The sequence below is a fragment of the Pteropus medius genome, unplaced genomic scaffold, assembly GCF_902729225.1.
Source record: "Pteropus medius unplaced genomic scaffold, Ma_sr-lr_union100, whole genome shotgun sequence".
Lineage (NCBI taxonomy): Eukaryota > Metazoa > Chordata > Mammalia > Chiroptera > Pteropodidae > Pteropus > Pteropus medius.
The window spans coordinates 26,523,889-26,542,250 of NW_024344378.1; the positions used below are offsets into that span (position 1 = coordinate 26,523,889).

General features: G+C 33.5%; 1 protein-coding gene across 3 annotated transcripts in view; it reads right to left on the reverse strand.

The window, feature by feature from the left end:
* Positions 1-498: 498 nt before the first annotated feature.
* The window catches only part of TNKS2 (tankyrase 2), a 56,074-nt gene continuing 38,210 nt past the window's right edge, over positions 499-18,362 (reverse strand). Inside the window, exons 18-27 of one of the 3 annotated variants that reach the window (XM_039871740.1) lie at positions 18,129-18,317; positions 16,009-16,261; positions 15,070-15,152; positions 13,871-13,991; positions 11,042-11,139; positions 10,118-10,192; positions 8,008-8,113; positions 6,190-6,376; positions 3,703-3,859; positions 499-2,873 (exon numbers count right to left, since the gene is read on the reverse strand). In XM_039871740.1, coding sequence (XP_039727674.1) covers positions 2,811-2,873; positions 3,703-3,859; positions 6,190-6,376; positions 8,008-8,113; positions 10,118-10,192; positions 11,042-11,139; positions 13,871-13,991; positions 15,070-15,152; positions 16,009-16,261; positions 18,129-18,317 — 1,332 coding nt within the window. In that variant the 3' untranslated portion in view covers positions 499-2,810. Of the gene's footprint in view, positions 2,874-3,702; positions 3,860-6,189; positions 6,377-8,007; positions 8,114-8,978; positions 9,249-10,117; positions 10,193-11,041; positions 11,140-13,870; positions 13,992-15,069; positions 15,153-16,008; positions 16,262-18,128; positions 18,318-18,362 lie in introns of those variants that run through there. The other 2 variants (XM_039871741.1, XR_005654732.1) reach the window with 2 other exon arrangements.

Consider the following 18,362-nt stretch of genomic DNA (forward strand, 5'->3'; position numbering starts at 1 on the left):
CTGGAATGCATGCTTAGGAACTAGCAAGTGAATAGTTTACTATTATTCTAACCGAAGCAGAAATATAAACCTGCTGACAAATATTTCAAAGCCATGACTTATGGGTTATTTGCATCATTATTCTCTTATTATGGAAAGCAGAGAATTGATCAAACACAGAGACACTTAGCTTACTGAAATCTAAAATACTTACATTACTATAGTTTCTTTTAAAAGTAATAAGTACCACTAACTTTAAGATTTGAAAAAACAGATTTGAAAACTTATAAAAGATTTTTTAGATGACATGGAAAACAAAAACATATTCCTCTTTTTATGCTAAGACAGATTTCCCAGGAGTGAGCTTTAAGGTCTGCCAAAAGTTGTGTTGGATAGAGTAAATGTCTAAAAGCATCTTATAGCTACTTTCATCTTAGAGCATCTGAGCAGGTATGATCACAACAGTCAATATTTCACCCTTTAAACTGCACTCTATCACTATCAGACTCAAATACATGATTTTCCTGAATTGTGGTTTATTGTAATCTTAATCCATTTTCTCAAGACCATTCAACACATTTATACTATTCCAGTAATTACCATGCTACCCAGAAAAACAGGTGGACAGTTTATTAAGAATTAAATGAGGGTATGGAATGTGATATAGTACAAGTAAGACACTCAAGATGGGTATAATAGTACTACTCACACAAAAAGTTAAATTTCACTTCAAAAAAAATTCACAAAAGAAAAAGCAATTCCATCATTATAAAGTAAAATATTTCATGCAAAAACTCCAAAAAAATCCCGTAACCTCCCAATCCCCCACAACAAACAAAAGCTATCTGAAAATACTGCCATGCTAGCATATTAACCACAATATAATCATCCACAGAAAAACAACACACTAATTAAGCAATGGATTAGATGAAACAACACAGGCTGCAATATCATAAATTCATAGACCATGATAATTTTACATGATAAGTAATTCCAGGGTAAGGATTATGGGATAAAGGTTGAGAGATAAGGTGTGTAAATATAAACTCCATTAACTCATCTCATTATCTTCTAATTATAAAACTTGGAAGCTTCCAGAACCTGAAAAATTATATAAAATTTGGCATACTCCATTTGAGTTCCAAGAAATGACTTTAGGATCATGTTTGCAATTATTAGAGAGCTGTATAAAAACACTTCAAAGTCAGCAATTGACCTCTTAAATAATAATCACAATTTACATCATAGAAACTCCAGATATGCATTTACTCTGATTAACTCTTACGCAAGACATAAAACATGATTTCTAGCACTTTATGTACAAGTTACTGGAAAGGGCCAGTTATTTAGAGACTGAGTAAAATGAAAAACAAAGGTAAACTGTTACAGAGTGAATGAAAATGTCCTCATTTACAAAGACTTAAGTGAGTGAAAATCTTGCCTTGACTTTCCAGGCAGCTAGAGTCAATAGACTGCCAAGCTTTAACTCGTTTCTGTACCAAGATACTTTAGCATATTTCATGAAAAAGATAGTCTACATTAGAAAATAGGAGTGGCATTTTATGGGATAGCATTCCCCGCAAAGCTGCCAAACAAGCCTGGTCACCATGTGATGCACAAAGTACATTTCCAATTGGGTGTAATGTCATGAAGCAACCCAAAGCAGAAGCACCTGTCTCACCTGCCCATTCAGGAGGCCAGGAGAGAACTGGGACATCTGCATTTCATGTTCTGAGTTAAACTTACCTATGGTGTATAGATTGGCTATAACAGTAAGGCCAAGGAAAAAGAACAAGAAAAAAATACTTAGGACAAAAAAATCACGCACTCCTATTTGTTATTTTTTCCACTTAGATTTGCAGTAATTAGAACATATTGGAAAATTATTCAGGATTACCCTTCCCACCTCTGAATTTTAACTTCCTATTTATATTTCATGAAAAGAACACCACAATTGTTCAGTGGCAGGATCTAACCTCTCTAAAGAAAAAAAGCACTTGCTCTAATTTTCACAAAATAATGAGCAATTTTTCCAATGTGAAACCCAGAGTTTGAGGCCAGTAAAGAAGCGTCTTTAATAATCAGAACTATCATAGTTAGAGTTCTTTGGAATGTATCTTATACATACAAAGGTAGCACAAGTTAAATCCCCAGAGTATTCATGAAACAGGTTCTTAAATGGGAAAGATTTCTAAAGAGATAAATGCTTTCAACAGCTAATTAAATGTGATACAGCAATCTTCCCCAACTGACAAGCATAGCCTCTGAAATCAAATGTAAAGATCACTCAATCATGATGATGCAAAATGAAATACAGATGAGCGGTACATATCAAAAAAAAAATTGTAAACCGCTGCAGTTCCGAAACAGTAGATTTATATTACAAAGCCATGTAAATAAATATTGGGCTAGTACAAAAGCTCTTATTTACAGTTTTACAAATGAATCTGTATTCAGTGTAAATGCTGTGTTTTAAAGAACACAGTACTGTATTAGTAAAATGAGTTCTGTTGAGGGGATTACAGTTTCTGTTAGAATCAATGCATAACATATAAAAGATTCAAGTTAACTGTTTATAATTTAGTACAGACAAACCCAGTTTAACCTGGAATGGCATCTGTTAAAGTGCTGAAAAACAGGAAATATTTAGAAAACACTGTACATCATTAAAGCTTTATCGAGTCAGAATGTTAAACTTCTTTCACATTTTTTATCCTTTTTGCCACAGGCTTGTGAACAAGATGATTTTTCTCGACAAAGGAGTAAAAATTTAAGAGGCCACCAGCTGCTTAGATGATTTTAGGTTCAGTGGAGTTAGTTTCCTAAAGCAATTATCCATCAACCATACCTTCAGGCCTCACAATCTGGTAAGTAATTAAATATTCAGGATAAGCCTGGAAAAGAAAGATGAATTGAAATATTGGTCAACAAATTTTTTGAAAGGAGACTTACCATAAGGATTCTTAATCTTTAGGGAAGAGGTTCTAACTTAGTGCTGTGGATCAGAATCATATAAGAACATTTTCTCAAAACATCCTTACCTTGAGTCCAATCCCTTAGATTCTGAATCGGCGGGTCTATGACAAGTACTAAGTATGTGTTTGTCTGTTTTTATTAAGTTAGGTGATTCTGATACATATCCTCAGTTCAGAACACCATTCTAGAGATGTCTTTGACTGGATTTATGTCACTAAGAGCAAGAAGGAATTATACATTTCTTTGCTATACATAGGGTAACTATTAAATATAGGATTCTGATTATATTTTAGAGAAGCTAAAAAAAAATCCAGGGTAAGTGGGCAAAATCTGAATAAGGTCTGTAGGTTAGATATATCAATGGTATTTTCTTGATTTTGATAATTTTAAGAAATGTCCTTGTATTTAGGAAATATACACCAAAGCATGTATTTAAGAGTAAAGGAATTGCATTTCAGCAGCTCATACACACACTTGGGAAAAAAACTCATACACACACTTGGGAAGGAGAGAATGATAAACGAGACACTATTAAAATATTAACAATTGGAAAATCTGGGTAAAGGGCATAAAGGCATTTCTCTTTACTATTTTTGCAACTTTTCTCTAAGTATAACATTATTTTCAAAGTTAAAAAGAAAGCCAGTTCTTAAGGCAAGATATCTTGTCAATTTAAGAAATTAGTAAGAAGAGGTTAAAGAATGGCTCCAAAGCATTTTTCAAGATGAACAAATAAAATTTAATTACCTGTTCTCCTCTGTAAATAACATATTCAGCTAATGCTAGGCCATTTACGCTGGGTCGACCAGTGACTGAATGATGTCCTGGAGGAGAATGTGCCATTTTCATTGCACTGAACTGCAGGAAAGACTTTCCCAAGGTTACCCGGCAAAAGAGCAGTTGCCTATAATGTGAAAAGGAAAAGATCTCCCTGAAGATAAGGTAGTATGTGACAATTTTATTTGTGTGCACTGCATGAGCTTTTTAATGTATTTATACATAAAAATTTGAAATCCATTCTCTTCTTTTAATTCTACTACGACCATTAAGTCTAAATCACCAAAATTTTCACCTGGACTACAACATGTCTTAATTTCCAAACAACCAAGCATTCTGCTCCAAAGACAGTTTAGAACACTGCTTATTGCAATGGCTTCTGAACGAGTCTTCCTGCTTCTATTCTAATTCCTTTCTAAACTATTTTCCATCCAAGCAACCAGTGATTTAAGGGAAAAAACAACAAAAAATATTAATCAGATCACTTTTCTGCTTAAAACCTTTTAGAGGCTGCTCACTGTACTTAGAAGAAAATCCAAATTTCTTACAATGGCTCCAAATTTTCTAATCTTACCTTGTATTCATTATGTCCCAGACCCATTAATTTTCTTTCTTCACATGGGTCAAACTTTCTTATTTTTACCCCATGGCCATCACACATGCTATATACTGTTTCCTCTACCATCTAGAATGGTATCTATTCTACCACTCTTCAACTGGCTAACACTTATTTTTTTTTTCCTTTTTGGCTAACACTCATTTTTCAGGTTTCAGCTGAAATATTTCTTTGAATAGGTCTTCCCTTACCAGAAGTTTAAGTAGATTATTCTCTTATTCCCCTCAGGCATATGATTGGCCTTCTTTAGTACCAATACCACTCTCTCTCTCTTTTTTTTTTAGTTACTTTACTGTTTCTATCTTTTGTTTTCTTTTCTTTTTAGGGGAGAGAATAGGAGATTTTGGTGGACCAGTTGATGATTCTGTTCTCCAAAGAGAGGCTATCTATACTTTTATTCTAAATATGCCCTTTGGAAACCTTCTTAGCATTTCTAATAGATTTTCTATTATAGTCACAATCAGCCCCTAGATAATACAGAATACAGAAGTCTTAATTTCCAAACAACCAAGCATTCTGCTCCAAAGACAGTTTAGAACACTGCTTATTACTAATAATCGGAAATATTTAGCCTCCAGATAACATGACAAATAAAAATAGCAGTGTTCAATTTACAAAATCTCAAGAAATTTTAAGTCTCCTAACCAGTCCAATTTATGATCTAAAATAGAAGTGGGTGGGAGGTCAAACCCAGCAAGGCAGACTTTAATAGACATCTATATAAGTCTAAATTTTGGGGGAAAACAGTAAGAACAAGAACAAAACAAAATCGACAGACGCTGTTTCTCTCCAGGACTATAGTTCTTACTTTGGCAGCCTTTCAAAATCAGCTGGGAAGTCTTTAAAAATCCTAATGTCCAGACCATACCCCAGACTAATTAAATGAGAACCTCTGAGGGTGGGACACAGGCATTAGTAGTTTTTAAAGATTGCTGAGTGATTCCAATGTGCTGCCAAAGCTGAGAACTATTGCTCTAGGGATGTTTCTAGATCAGTGATCATTAAGTGTCAGTATCACCTGGGAACTTGGTAGAAATTCCCAGGGGCTCCTATCCCAGACCTACTAAAAACTGCAACTCAAGAAGCAAGGCCTAGGAATCTGCATTTAACTAGCTCTCTAGGTGATTCTGGAACTAGCTAATATTTGATAATTACTGCTCTAGATCTTTATAAACAGTGCCCTAACTAGGATAAATCTCAATAATTAATCTTACTTGATTTTTCAAATGGCAAAAGGTAATTTCTTTATCTATGAGGAATTTATCAACTAGAGCCAAGTTATTTGAATGATTTTAACAATTGAATTAGATCAGGGTCACAAAAAGTGGGAGGAAAACGTGCAAAGTAGTTATTTGATAATAATATGCTTCCTAAAGGATTGATGCATTTTATTATAACTTTTCAGGTAGTAATATCATAAATTCAGGCTTAGGATATCATAATGGAAGAGAGATTCGCTCATGAAGTCTCACGAAATGATTAGGCTTGGCAAGTAATACCATCTTAGAATGTGAATACTATATTTTTAATGAGTCCACAGTCCTAAAATATTCAAGAGCCACAAAAATCTTTCATACTCAGTATTTCTTTAAAGCACCAGATGGTCTAATAATTAAATGAGTTAAATAGATCAAATGCATGGAACTGTTCTTGGGCCATAAAGTTCTTTTAATAAATATATGCTATTATTATAACTGGTGAGAGCCAAAAGCAACCTGCAACACACCTAGCTTGGATTCGTAGAACTGTCCAAGATAATGTCTTGCTTCTCAAAAATTTCAAATATGAAATCAGTTCTAATTGGATTCTTATAAAAAAAATGAGAACAAGTGATCTCTTACCTGTGGCAAATGTAACAAGATCTGTCTTTGTGAACTGGACACCCGGTACCTCCTCCAATTCCATATACATACTGATTGCTTTTGGAAGAATTCTCAGCAAAATAAATTCCAGCTCCAAACATGCCACCTATGTAGGCATGCCTTTCGTCAAAGCCTTTGTGTATAATTGCATTCACAAAGGGAGACCCTAAAATACATATAGATGGATAATAATTTAAAATAATCTTAGAAAAAGAAAAAAAAACATAAAGACTCTAAGAAGTTAAATTCTTAAGCATACATACACCACCACTACGACAAAGCAAAATCAGAAAACAAGGGTAGCAAGTTAATGGCCAGCTGGTTCACTAGTTTAAATAACTATTTTAGAGGAATTGCTAATGTCAATGTTTCTAATAGGGTGGTGGTTCAGATACCAAAAATAAGGACACATACAGATTCAATTAGAATACCAGATCACTTCAAACATCAATGCTAGAGTTATCAAATTCCAGACCCCAAATCCATACAAATCTAGAACCAAGGGTCTTATAACTCATCTGAAATAAAACTGGTTACAATTAGGTCTTACAATGACACGCATGTCTATGTACTCTGTCTTTTCATGTTCATTCTCTTCTTTATACCTCTTTTCTCTTATTCTTCCACTTCTCTGCCTTTCATCACCTGCTATATTAGATTCCACCTAAAATGTGGTGTGTTCCTTCCTTCCTTGCACATGTGCCAAGACGGGAAGTTTAGCCAAAGGGGAGGAGATACTGAGCATGGTAACCAGGCCAGGGAGTATTGTGAGGGTGGGAACTAAGAGCAGCCAATATAATACAGCTAACTGCTTCATCAAAATGAGTGTCCCTATTCACAAAGAGAAAATACACAATTCTAATTTACAGAAATACTGAATACAATCATTTATTTGAATTAATTTGGAAAAGCCAAAACCATTCATATTATAAAACAGAAAAATCATTCAGTATAACCACAAAGTCAATACATAAATAAATATTATGCTCTGTGCCAAGAGGTTATCATGATTTTTAGGAGTTTAGAATGAGAAGTACCATTTAGATATTACACACAAATTCAGACTGCTACAGAGTCTCCAGGGATTGTGAAACTTACATGCTGTGTATTATAGAACTTTACAGGTCTCTAAATAAATTTTCTGTAGTCGAAGCCCAGTGGAAAAAAAAAAGACTGTGGCTACTATGGGTAATGTGCTTGAAGACTTGATAAATACTACATTAATATCTATATTTATATCTATAAATTTGAAAGACCAACACCTGCCAACTTGCAACATAAAAAAATACAAGAAATGTCAAGAATGTAAGTAATGGTATTCTCAATTCAACAAAAGTACTCAGAAAACATCACAGGTTCAATGATGTTTCATTAATTTAGTTTCATTAATTTAGTTCTTTTAACAATGAAGTTAAATGTAGTTTTGACAGAGTGCATACATTCTTCTGAGGTGATTCACAGATCTTATTTTAATTTAGTCGACTAGTTAAAAGTAAAACAATTTCTTAGTGATCACAATAAGCAAAATCTACTATTTAAAGAAAAAAGGAAAATAGGAATAGTCAATATTCCCATTTCTATTTTTAATTCCATTAAGTAATCCTATTTATAAACTATCCATTGTAAAATATACAAATTCAAAAGAGGTTGATAATACTAATATAAACGTAAAATTTACAGAAATGTTTATTTTTTAAAAATGATACGAGGAATATACAGATTATTATTTCATACCTGACCAAAAACTACCCTAATGTGGAGAAGCAAGGTGGAAGGGTGGGGGAAGAGGAGTCTTACCATGAAATAGCATTCTTTCATTTGCATGGTTGTGGTTTTCTTCAGAAACTTCTTTTCGTCTGTGAGTATATCTTTCCCACAGCTTCTTATTACAAACTTTCTGAATCTATAAAAAAGAAACCAAAAAAAACACATCTTTAGGTCATAATACTTACTTACTTGTTCCTCTTAACCAAAAAATGGGCCACATAGCCAGAAGAGACAAAACTTTTCTCTGAAATGTAAACTGTGTTATTTTAGTAAACTAAAAATACTCTGTTCCAACCACAAATATGGAAATATAGCTACATTTTGGAAATAGAAAATTTCAAAAGGAAAAAAGCTACATATGGCCATATGTGAAAGTTAATAATACCATTCATTAAAATACTTCCATTTCATTAATTTAGTTCTTACTAACACATCTCCAAATCAGACATGTTGAGTTCTGTATATAAGTATTAAAAAGAGTAAATAGTATTCCCTCGCTGCTTTATCAGGCTCAAAGTACTATCTCTACCTGCTTTTGATTAAAAATACTTGAAATAGTCACACCAAAACACATTCTTAAAACACATACACACATAACCCTACTTTTTCCTCTAGCTTTCCCTACCCCTCCAATTCTTTAAGTTTTTGTCTGGAGAAGAGTTAAAGATGAATGCTGGTTTCATTTGGAGTATTTCTAGGATCAAATTTCATAATTCTAGAGCCATTTATTAAGCTGTGTTTAACATTGCTACAGCCCCCTGTTGGTCCTAAGCACATTGGGGTCTGATGGTTCTAGTTTTGGCTCAAAATAATTCAAAATATTGCCACAGACAATATCAAGGAAAACAACTAACATAAACAAATCTCATTTATGTTAAAAAAAAAAAAAAGGGAACAAAAATAAAAGTCTTACTGAAAAAAATTCTGATTAAATATTGCATTAAAATACCATTATAGAGGAAGAAAACGGAATACTTTCTCAAATCCAACTACAGGCATACCTCAGAGATATTGTGGGTTCGGTTCCAGACCACTGCAATAAAGCGAGTATCGCAATAAAGCGAGTATCGCAATAAAGCGAGTTGTAATCTTTTTGTTCGTGGAGGGTCTTGCCTTCAATTTGTAAAAAATGCAGTATCTGTGAAGCTCAATAAAGCGAAGCGCAATAAAGAGAGGTAGGCTTGCATTCTGGAAATCAAACACTTGCCGTCGCCCTTAACAAACTTCTACACGTTGTTACTGTTACAAAGTGGACTTGACTGAAAACTTGCCTGTAATAGGCATAATTATTTATCTTGTTAAAAATGATTATATATGTCCGTGAATGGAAATATTAAGATGTTATTCATATGTCATACTATGATATAAACTAATCAAAAGGAACTCCCAGAAGTATGAAACTTTACCTGAATGTGTTTGTTTTAAATCATCTAATTTCTAATAGTATAAATATAGCATTTCAACTAATAATTTTAGTATTCACTAACTCTAAAATATGACATCTAATATTATACTCATAATAATATACTATTGTGAAATGGTAATACAATAGCTGAAAGATGATACGATTCACTTTTGAGTTTAAAATTTAGGTATTAGATATCTGCATTTTAATATTGATGACCTTATTTTTATGATGATTAAGAATATATAAATGTAATTATAAAATCATTATGTATCTCAAGTTGAGTGTACAGTTAAAATTATAAATGGGATATGTATGGTGACTCATCAAAACCAGGAGTAGTCATAGTTAGGACAAACAAAAAAAGCATTATATAACTATAAAGACGGGGGTCTTTTCATGAGTCACAAAAAAAAATTCACCTTTGTTACAACAGAGGACCTTAATAGTTTATATGAAATCCTAAACCTACAGGAGTTTTCATTACCCCAAGATAAAGCATAACCCCTAAATTTGAGTATGTTCAAAAAGTGCTGAACTAAATTACTGGTTATAAAAATAGTACCAGTTTTGAGAATCTTAACCTTCCAAGGATGTACTCTTTCCCAAAATACCCACTGATGCCTTGTCAAACACTTATTGGGCTGAACAGATCATCACGTTCTTATGAAAGTTAATTATAACTTTGGGCTTTGAAAACTATAGTCTCAGCAAACTTATCTTTACTAACATTACCTTGAGAATATTGTATCTGTTGAAGATTCCACCTGCATGACCTCCATCTCTGTGCTCTCGGACTGTACTTTGCATCTGATGGAAAAATATTTCAAATATATGTCCATTAGCTTTTATGTCTTTTTTAATTTGGGGAACATAGTTCTTAACTCATAGAATTCTATTTTTGAGAGTATAAAATATGGGTTTTTATAACTTTGTTGTTTAAAGAACGAGTTCTATAAGTTCACAAGTACTATTTTTTAGCAATAGATGTTAGTACGCTCAACTTGAAAACAGTATTTATAGGTGAAAACCATATAATGCAAACTAAAGGAAGAAAAAGAAACAACCGGATACATAGGTGAGCTAATCAAAACTAACAGCTTGACATACTAAAAAATAAAACATATTTGTTCCTATTTGTTTTGCTCTAATAAAGCGCAATTTGCATTTCATTAAGAGTTGGAGTTTCTTGAGTTTTAGAACTAAGTCTCAATTTTATATCTTCTGAGCTCAACTCAAACATATAGGGTATACATTCTTCAACGTGTAAGGCACTATTAGATTTCAGCGAATACAAGAGTTTTGTGGGGGAAAAGCTAGAAGAAATAATTTCTGGATATGTAGCATCCACATGTTCTGGGTCTTGTCTGAGTTTCGGGCTTTGCAACTGCCTTTGTGAAGGAAGAGAACATTAGTATTCCCTCCCTTCCCCCACCCCAATGACAGCAACTTCTTCTCCAACGGACTTCTGTAGTGCTGAGTCAAGTTGCTGGACTTAAGGTTTACTGAGGGAGTGTATCTTAAATGATTTTGAAAGTTTTCCAGATGGTATAAAGAGTTAGAAATAATTTAAAAACTCTACTACTTTTTCAAGTAGACTTGGAAACCTCAGGAAACTTAGCTATTGAACCAACATTTATTTAAGGTATATGAACATACCTCTTCCTCCACAGACTGAAACTCTTTATCATCAGGAGACAGATCTATGAGAATTGTTCCACTTCCAGAAGTGTTCAGAGTTAAGTATGGGTTAAGACCTATCAAGTAAAATTTGAAAGTAAAAAAAAAATTGCCAAAAAAAATTAACACCAACCAAAAATAACCATCTGATTTATCTGATGCTTACTACCGATTTAAAAAAACTTTCTAGATTTCACCAGTTTTTTTCCCACTAATGACCTTTTTCTGTTCCAGAATCCAAACTGGAACACCACACTGCATTTAAACTACTAATTTTTGACCTGACAAGGCATAGGGTTTTGTGGGAATAGTTCACAAAATCTTTTTCTTTTTTCCAATTCATAATGAGTTTGCCACACATTTTCTTCCTAAAATTATTTCCTTTACTAAATGTGCAACCCTTTCAGCAATCAGTCCCTTTGTTTTTTATAACTACAAGAATTATGAAACTTGCATGGCCTAAGGTAATTTAAAATTGTCTTAGAATGAGAAGTCCACAGAATTTATTAACTACAGAATGCTCAGTTTAACCCATAATAAAAATTTTAATTTGGCAATGAATTTGTCATATTTTCTGAATGTTAATAATCATGACAACCATATGCTTTTTTGTATCCTTACTTTCACAAAAGCTTTTTAAACAAAAATCTTATTTTCTACTTCTTTTGGTGTATCTGTAACACAATCCTCTTTTAATCTCTACAATAAGATTGCCAAAGCTCCACTGTTTCCCCAGGTAGGGATCAAATCCTTTACTGCTGGATCAATGCATGGCAATTTGCCTCTGGAGATTAAGAGTACTATTCTTGTTCTGAGTTCTGGTCTGAATAACCAGACTACCACCAACATGCCAAAATCTGATGAAGACTTAATGGTATGGCTGAATTACAATGTCTATAAGCATGGAAACTAGAAAGAGGTGAAAATTTTATAGAATAAAGACTAAACAGAATAAAGACTGTCACACATGCTTGACTAAGATATCTTCAGACTGCCCCAAAGAAAGATTCTTATTAGTACAGAAAGATCAGGACAAGCAATCTATTGACTTGATACACTGAATGACAGCTAAGGCTTTTGAATGACAGCAAGATGAGAGACTGTCACAAGACTGCCATAGATTCCACTTTGCAAATTAGGTATACGGTAGGTATAGAATCCTGGCTTCAAATGAAGATGAGGAGGATGATAACTTTATGAGGCAAGTGACCCTGATGTGCTAGATTAGGCAACATTCTGTGTCATGAGCATGTTTTTCCTTCATGTAGGAATGAACATTATTATCCAATTGTAGCTAGATGTTTCAGAATGACTCCAGCACCACAGGTAGCATGTAGGTACTTATCTCTGCCACTTGGAGGCAGTGTCTTTGTTTCCATCACTGTTTCCTGGGCCTTTCAATGCAGTCTTAATAACTGTGTGCCAGATATTGATGTGTTTAATGTACAAAGACTGCCTGCTTTCCTTTTTTAACCTGCCACTTCCCTAAATGACCCTTCTTATTCCAGTACTCTAGCACAATTACTACCCTACCAGATCAGTATTATTCTAGTGGTGTCACAATAACAGTTTACAACTAAGGGCTCTAGTTTTTCATTTACGATGCTATTCATATCGTGTAGTAACATCCCATGAAGCCATGGCTTTTCCCTCGTCTTTATCTTATAAAATTTTGTCATGTATACTGGAAATATCCAAGACTATCTCATATTTTAAACATTTTGCCTTAGTCTCTACCAAACAAGTTCATCTACCTTTAAAAAAAATTTTTTATATTAAAATTATTGGGGTAACATTGGTTAACAAAATCGAATCGGTTTCAAGTATACAATTCGACAATATATCATATATATATTGCACTGTGCATACACCCAAAGTTAAATTTCCTTCTCCTGCCAAATATTTGACCCCCTTTACCCTATCTACTTCCCTGCTGCCACCTCACCTACCTTTATTGATCCTACTCCAAAATTCCAGTTTAAAGCATTCCTAAGCTTGAATCATCTAATTTTTAGAGGTGCTTTTTTTCTTGAGACATGAACCCTATCCTGGCTAGCATACATTTTTCCCTGAAAATTCCTTAATTTTGCTAGTGGAGTTTTATCTTCAACCCTAATTATACAGCCAGGACTTCAATTATAGGATGCTCTGATCCCAGGGTAAATCATTTCCTCAGTTTAACAATAAAGTGAAAATGTGGTTTTGACACTTAAATTAATTCACATTTTAGTACATAGAGTGTTAACATTTGTTGTATCAATACGATTTGCATTTTCCTTATGTATCAGCATTCAGGAGAAATAAAAATATTATTCGACTTTGTTAAATTTCTTCAGTTACACCATTATTGTTTCTTAGCATTTTCACTGCTTTTAGAATTTAGCTATTTACAACAAAAGACAGATTTATAAACTATTTTATGGGAAGGCCTGAACACCTAGTCATTACCTACTATATTAACATGAGATACGATATCCAAGTTTCAGATCTTTTAGAATCAAAATTTTAGAGGCAGAATAACTTCAGAAATAACTGAATAGAAATAACAGAAAAAAAGTTCAGAGTTAAAGCAATCCTCAAATTTCTAAATGACTCAGAAATTTTACTTAGGTTCATACAGAAAACAGTAGCAGCTCAGGAAGCTTAAAAGCTGCAGAGTTAAGACCTGATTCCAGGTTTCCCAAATCTCAATTAGTGCTCTTCCTATTAAATAGACTCTCTCTTACATATTATTATCATTTAGTAAACTGAAGAATGCCTTTATGTAAACTGTTAAACCGATGATAGCAATGATTTAAAATGAAATACCTTGTTGTCCAGAGATAAGTCTCTCAACTCCTTTAATTAGTTTATGTCTATGTCCATAAGCATTGATTCCAATCTCCTTCAGCTCCTTGTGCCCCATCTCAACTAATACATCCAAAGTGATCTTACAAAAGAGGATAAAACTGTTTAGAAGACTTACTCATTTAGTGAACATTAATATATTGGTGATCTGACAATATATTAGATTCATACATTTATTTCAAGTTATTTCAAACAGCTTATGAATAAAAATAAACCAGTTGTGAAACTAAAATTGAAAACAAAAATATTGCAGGTAATTAGCTAACTAATTACAAAAAGCGGAGTCACAAACTGTCAAAATTATCGTCATTTTCATTTATCATAAGACTTGAGAAGAACTAAAGTGCCAAACAAAAATACACTTTCAAATTAACTACATTCAGGTACACTAGTTTATCTTTTCCACCATCCAACCTATTTATATAACATCTTCTATGGTTTCTACAGGATCCAGGTTATGCTAACTGGCCCTTCTGCATCACTGTTCAAACTAACCTTTTCATTTCAAATATATTATTCTCACTTCGTGGAACTAAAGACATTCTTTAAATTCCTGTTTTATTTACACATCTTCCATGAAGTTTTCCCTGAATACTCCAGCTTGCGGTAATCTTTTCTTTCTTTGAATATCTAAAATCTATGCCAAATACTTAACTCTTCATGTTCTTGTTATAGCTCCATAACTAGGACAAAAGTTCCTTAGGGTACAAAAGTAAGTATATGTTCTGAACCAAAAAATCAATAATTGTATTCTAACAGAGTACTGTAAATTGGGACTGTTCTAAAAAAGCCCAGATATTAGTTGTCATATCTATATACTTTTCTCTAGTGGCTATCAAAATGTCAGGCTTACAGTGATAGACCAACAGAACTAAACAAATAGGTATCAAGGCTAACATAAGGGTTGAATAAGCTAAACTTTCCATTCAAGAAAGCTCTTTTACTATTACTACCCAATAATCAATTTTTATGTGCTAATAAACTAAACAGGAATGCGAAGAACAAGCCAAATTAGAAGAGTAACTGATTTTCAGTCTCTTAAAAAACCATCCCCTAACTCCTCAAACAAGTTCAATGATTCAGTGAATTTCAAGTATTTCTACTTTTTTCCCTAAGATTTCACAGAACACCAAACCAAGCAAAACAATCCATCTACTCACCTGTTCTCTCTCAAATATATCCATTAGATGCTCGAGCCCAAGATTCCTTACAAACTGAGTTATGCTAAAATCCACCCCTGGAACTAGAAAATAAAAAATCCAGAACAAAATTTCACATCAGAATTATATCAAAATTATAACAATGAAGCTTTGTGCTATTACTATATACATGAAGAAAATAAAAATGAAGCAAAATATTAATAGCCACTTGGGATATAATACTGAACATAACATCAAAAACTGCAAAGAGAAAGCTATAAAATATCATCACGAAACAGTTAACCAATGGTGAGGCACTTTCAGGTTAAAAAAAACTTTTCATTAAAAATTTATTTTTAACTGTACCTTTAACATAAGTTTCATACAGCTGAAATTAATGTTAATTTTACCTTCACTAAAAAAAAAAAAAAGAAAGTTTCTTTCTTTGAGGATGTAAGCTACTTCACAAAAATGCATATGAAAACAAGTTCCACAGTGTTGCTTAGGGTAAGATAAATTTTGACAGGTAAAAGCTAAAGAGAGAGCAGCTTTACAGAGGCTGCACATATATGTGTGCCTTTTCCTCTTCTTTTTAAAAAATAATCTTCAAAATTCAGTATTTTGACATGGTGTAAAAAGTATTTCATAACTTTGCAATAATACACTGGAAGAGGCAAATAAAGGCATAACTACTCAACTAAAAGGACTTCTAAACCTTTCAAAAAACATATTTACATCTGAAGAATAGGTTAGAAGGATCAAGTTCAACTTGGAAGGAGAAAGTTACATTAGAAATTCTAGTAATAATGTAAGGAAAATAATACAATGATAAATTTTTTAGACTATGTTAATTAATCTGATACTAAAAGTTATATTTAAGGTTAAAAAACAACTTTTTAGCATTCCAAATACTAAATATGTGGCTACGAGTTAGAAAGTTATTTTTGTAGAATGTCTCACCATCCTTTTTCTCCAAACTGGAAGAACCCTCTGTTCCACTTGAGCTAACCACTGAAGACAGTTCAGAAAAACTCCCAGATAAGTTATCAAGACTACTGGCTGCGGAAAGGCTTGATGGGCTAGATGGACCTGAAGACAGAGCATCTGCAGTGGCTCCTGGGCTTCTCACGCCATTGAGCACTTGAGGTTTATAACATGAAGGCAGAGCAGAAGGGGGCATGGCTGCTGTCAGGAGAGCACTAACATCATCTGCCTAAGGTACATTTCAGAGAGAGAGGAAATCTATGATTAGCAGGTTTTAAAATTCTACTATATCCAACAGAATGCATTTTAAAACATGACAAAAACCCAGCAGATTTGCACTAGACTTGTTTTTTATATAAAAATTGTAAGATAATTTTTAAATAAAAAAGTGAAGCAAATAAGTGATAGTTAGCTAAACTATTATTAAATATAAAACGTAATTCAGAACATCTCTTCCGAGACACTGAAAATAAAATTGTTAAATGTGGCAAAGCATGAAAAAAAAAATAACTTTCATACTATGAAAAAGCACTGAAATGAATTATAGAAATATCAGTTTAAAAAAGGAAGAGCTTTTAACATTATCACAATTACTCTGAAAGAAGTTAATCTAACCTACATGGATCTTCAGCAAACATAATGATTGTTTATATTTCTTGGAAACTATTCAACGATATATTTTTTCCTCAAAACTGAACATATTTTTTGGGGGGGGTAACAAAGATAATCATTTTAATCAAATCTGCTAGAATGAAAAAAATCCCCAAATTTACTGGTACATTAATTTGTTTAATTAGTGACATACACCATTCTTTCACAATGCTCAGTTATGATACTGAGTAATTAATGTTTAGCAAGAAGTAAATCAGTACTTGTTTTCATGGTTAGTCATTTATATCATCCATTCCAATCCTCACCTTTTTCTTCCCCCCCAAATCTGAGGACTCCTATGGCACTCATAGTTTGTATATAACATTCTAAAATAATATTAGCACCATTTATTGGGTGCTTTTTATGTACCTGATACCATGCCAAGGACTTTAAGTACATTACTAATTCTCATAATAGCCAGATATATTTTATCCCCATTTATAGATGAGGTAACTGAGGCTCAGAGGTTAGGCAACTTGCAAGACTGGACTAGTATAAATGGTAGGGTTGGAATTCTATGGCAGGTCTGTTTGACTCTAAAGCCCATGTATATTTTCTGAAGAACTTGGTTTCATTGTCAGTTATATCTAGTGAACTAACAAATGGGTTGACTGAATTAGAAAAGTTCACTTCTAAGGTAATTTGGAATGGTAAAGATATTCCCCTGAAAAAATCTTACAGATATGTTTGGGTTGTCAACCTGAGAAAAATCTATTTAACCCCCAGAGCAGCTGAACTAAATCAGCTTCTCAATGTAACTTGGAACAACTAAATCTCTCTCAGTAGAAAGCAGTCTGCAGAAGAGACTTCTTCCTACCTACCTCAAGAATTTCTTCTCCCTTTCTCCCCACTGCTCTGGTCAATTTCCCCAGTGGCGGAGGCAAGAGAGGCACCTGTGTCACAGTGGCCAAAGCAGAGGCAGAGGGGAGAAAGACTTCTACACAAGTTGCTTGGAGAGGAAAGAAAAAAAGGACTTCCATAGAAAACTGGAAGAACAAGCTTGTTCCATGAATAGTTCTGGTGGGGTAAGGAATAGGAACTTTGGGATGAAGTAGTGTGGGAGGGAAAGAAATCTCTACTAGAAGCAGGGTTTGCGTCTGTGCCTTGAGGGCACAGTTCCCAGATGTGGAAGTTCATCAAGACCCATGTCCTGTACTACCCTGCACTGCATGCACTGTAGTGTTCATGAGGGCCTGTGCCTGTTTTGTTTCCCAACTAACATAAGCAGCTATACCTTTTCTCATTTCCCAAAGTTCTCGGGACAAAATAACTGATTGATAATTCTATTATTTAGTTATTACATTTTAATACCAAAGAAGTTCTACATTTAAATTGGGCTAAAAACCAGATTTTGCCACATTCACCATGAAGACATTTTATCTATACCAAGTGAATTTTAAAAAGTGAGAAAAGCATTGAGATTTTTCAAAGAGCCCATCACTTACTGAAACTAAATCTAAAGGTGTTTGTCCTTCCTGATTTTTAAGAGTAGGATCAGCTCCATGGGCCAACAATAAAGCACAAAGCTGTGTTCGTCCCTTTTGGGCTGCTTCATGCAAAGGTGTGAAAGCCCATTTGTCCGTGGCATTGACACATGCATTATACTTTATTAGCAAAGCTGCTACATCTACATGCTGTAAAAGAAAATACTCCTGTTACAGTCTGAAATTTTATCACAC